The 3,819-nt window shown below is 38.2% G+C and overlaps 1 gene segment (V, D, J or C); it reads left to right on the top strand.

Annotated features, from left to right (window-relative positions):
• Positions 1-499: 499 nt before the first annotated feature.
• On the top strand, positions 500-3,819 carry LOC122704643. The segment is given in 3 exon segments: positions 500-585; positions 1,059-1,378; positions 3,553-3,819. Coding segments are annotated over 3 exon segments (369 nt in total).

Consider the following 3,819-nt stretch of genomic DNA (forward strand, 5'->3'; position numbering starts at 1 on the left):
GATAACAGAAATAGCTTTATGGTTATTTTTGTCTCTCTTATAAGATGGCTTCATTTCATTTCCCTTTCCAAATTTTATTTTCCCCTCTTTTCCTCTCTTCTTTTCTCCTACTATCCTCAATTCATTTCACCCCAAGTCATGAGCAACGAGACTAGTAACTATGCTTTATAAAGGACCCAAGTGAAATAGGAGTAAGTACCATACAAGTCATTGGTTCCTGGGCCAAGACCAGAGGAATTCAACAATGTTCATCTGAAATATACTCACACAGACATAGACTATGTTTGAACTTTGAAAATAACCTTAATGTATACTTTCTGAATTATGGCTTAACAATGGGAAAATATTATTAGTCTCTTGAGATTTGTGTTTAGTCCTGGGCACGGGAGTAGACCCAATCAAGAGACAGCTGACGCTCGGCTGGGGAGCACCCCAGTGAGCTGCCTGGTGCGGGCTGTGCACGTGGCTGCTGATTTGGCACTTGGGACCTCCCCCAACTTAGGCTCAGACACAGATCCTGAGCTCTGAGGCCTGGGACTTCAACTATGAGACTGGTGACAGGAATAACTCTTCTCCTAGCTTTGGGTAAGTGATCTGGACCTAAGAAAGAATGACTTTCATGGCTAAAGACAAAGACAGATGTCTGCTGCTTTCACTTCTCCCATTGTGCTTCACCAAACTACAGGGAAGAATGTGCTTCTCTGTGTTTCTCTGTGTCTGTGTGTTTGTCTAGAGACCCTGATCATCACTGTGAGAAGCTATCACATCCTCTACTCACAGAAGATCTCCTGAGTCTCAGTTTTCAGACTGTAAGGAGTCTGGGGCTTCATTGAATCCAAGGGTCACAGAAAACAACAATTTATCTTTGGCTTTGTGGCTCTAAGTAGCTCAGTAATAAATACTAGTAATACTTATCTTGTCCTGTGCAACAAATTTGAAAATCCTCATGGACAGGGCAAAGCCAGAGCAGGGAATTCTGGCAGTGTTTATGAATCTGCACTTTAGGCGCACCCTGATTTGACAATCCGGAGCTAATCGATTGTTTCTCAATACCCCAGGCATATTGGGAGATTCTAAGACCACACAGCCAAACTCAGCGGAGGGCGCTGAAGAAGAACCTGTGCACTTGCCCTGTAATCACTCCACAATCAGTGGACGTGAGTATGTATATTGGTATCGACAGATTCCCCACCAGGGTCCAGAGTACTTGATTCACGGTCTGAACAACAATGTGACAAATAAGATGGCCTCTCTGAGCATCGCCAAAGACAGAAAGTCCAACATCTTGGTTCTGCCCCAGGTCACGGTGAGAGACACCGCTGTGTACTACTGCATCCTGAGAGACACACACTGGGACAGGCGGGGCTGCATCTGTGCAGTATGTCCTTGCTGGGGAAGGGAAGCAGCAGCGGTGTGACTTGTTAGAGCCGGTTTGGAAGGCAACCTTAGTATACCCGTGAAAACATATAATAGGCATATCCTTAGTTAACAATATTGTACTGAGCACTTTAAAAATTACTAACAGAATATATTTAAAGTATTCCTATCACAAAAAAAAAACAGATAAATAAAATTTTAAAAATAAGGAGAGCAAGAGAAAACTTTTGGACATAACCAGTATGTTTATGACATTGATTATGGTGATAGTTTCAAGACTATATTTTTCCCCAAAACTTATCAAGCTTTATATATTAAATGCATACTGGTTTTTGTACATCACTCATATGTCAAAAAGTTATTTTTGAAAAATTTCAACACACTGACCTTCATAATATTAAAATTGTTTGCTTCTTAAAAGACACTGTTAGAAAAATTCAAGAAAAATACAAAAGCCACAGACTAGCACAAAGTCTTCGCAAAATATTTAACAAAAGATCCATATCTAGAATATATATATTATACATAATATGTATACTATACATATAAACTCTTACAATTTAATAAAACAAAAATTTATTGTTTTTACATGGGCCAAAAATTTGAACACTTTACCAAAGTATGCCTATATATGGTAAATAAGTACATGAAAAAATGCTCAGACTCATTATAGTATGGGAGATGCAAATTAAAAGAATAAGATACCATGACATACCTAGTAGAACGGCTAAAATAAACATGACTGGCAATTCCAAGTGTTAATGAGGTTTTGGAGCAATTGGAGCTCTCATACAGTGCTGCTAAGAATGTAGATGGTCCAACTGCCCAAAACCCAGTTTCACTATTTCTTCCAAAGTTAAGCATACACATATCACATAACCTAGCATCTCCTTGCCTACTTATAACAGAAAAGAAATAAAACCTTATATCATACAAAAAACACTTAGACATGAATGTTCATAATAGCTTATAAAGAGAGTAATTGGAAATAACCTTAAAGTCCATCAATTGGTGAATAAATAAATAAATTTATATACAGCTGAACAGTGGAACACTACTTAGCAATTCAAAGTATGAACTACTAATAAATATAAAAACATAGATGAATCCCAAAATAAATATGCTCAAAGAAACCAAGAGAAATTATATACTCTATGATACTATTTACATAATATTAGAGAAAATGCACACCAGTGTATAGTAAGAAAAAGCAGAGTAGTGACTGCTTAGGGATGAATAGGGGTTGGGGGGACATAGTAGGAAGATATATAGGAGGGATTAAAAATGAGCAGAGAATAGGGCCACTAGGGAACTTTAGGATCGTACATCTGCTCTTTACCTTAACTGTCATTATTTCATCTTTGTATGCCCATGTAAAAAATGATCAAATTGTACATTTTAAATATATGCAATTATTCAGTGGTCAAGTATGCCTCAATAAAGCAGCTTTTTTTAAAGAATAAAATCAAAAGCAGATAGAACCTAATGATGAAAAACAGGCTACCAATAACAGAATTTTTCACTTTCTCATAATTACAAAGGGGGAACTGTTTCAAACATGTGCATATCACAGGATATTTTATGTATCTCATAATAAATAGCATATTCTGTTGTAAAAAGGGATGTAATCCATATATAAATTAATTCCAAAAATTCATGAATTATTCACCATTTCTCAGTCTAGCCAAGGGACGGCAGTGTCTAAAATATATTTGAGTTAGGTTTGTGCAGTGCTGGACAAAGAAGAAACCAGAAACCTGGTTTCTGATTGGTGCAGTTTCCTGCACCAATGGAAGACCACTGAGCTAAAGTGACCTCTGCTGGGGAAGCACATTCAAGAAAACCTGATTGGGCTCTGTTTCCTAAGGAATCATGGATGGAGACTCTTCTGCAAGTACTGGAAGGGACATTGGAGTTGCAGACAGCCTGTGAGGATGTAGTTAAATGTAGGGGAGTCAGGAGATAATGCCAACTTCCTGAGGGCAGGAACTGAGTCACCTTTAATCCTGGGAAAGCCCTTTTGAGACCCAGATACAGAAGTAAAAGTAGACAGTCTTCTGTGTTGACATAATAACCTTGTTGCCTGGGGGAGTGAGGCAGGGAAAGAAAAAACCATCTCTAGTATGAACGGAAGATCTTATGTGGGTCTCCTGTATTCTCTTTACTTTTGAACAGGTCTCATAGCCAAAAACTGGACCACTGATCACAGTCCCTCATCGTCCAAGAGAGAGAAGATTTCACCATAAACTGTAATTCATCAGAGAACTCACATGCCTTATACTGATGCAGGCAAAAGCATAGTGAAGGTCTGATCTTCTAGATGATGTTGTGGAAAATTAAAGAAGGAAAAAGTCAATGAAAAATAAGTGCCAAGTTGAATGAGAAAAAGCAGAAAAGTTCCCTGAATATTACAACCTCACAGTCCAGCCACTTGGGCATCAA

This window comes from Cervus elaphus, chromosome 12 (assembly GCF_910594005.1).
Source record: "Cervus elaphus chromosome 12, mCerEla1.1, whole genome shotgun sequence".
Taxonomy (NCBI): domain Eukaryota; kingdom Metazoa; phylum Chordata; class Mammalia; order Artiodactyla; family Cervidae; genus Cervus; species Cervus elaphus.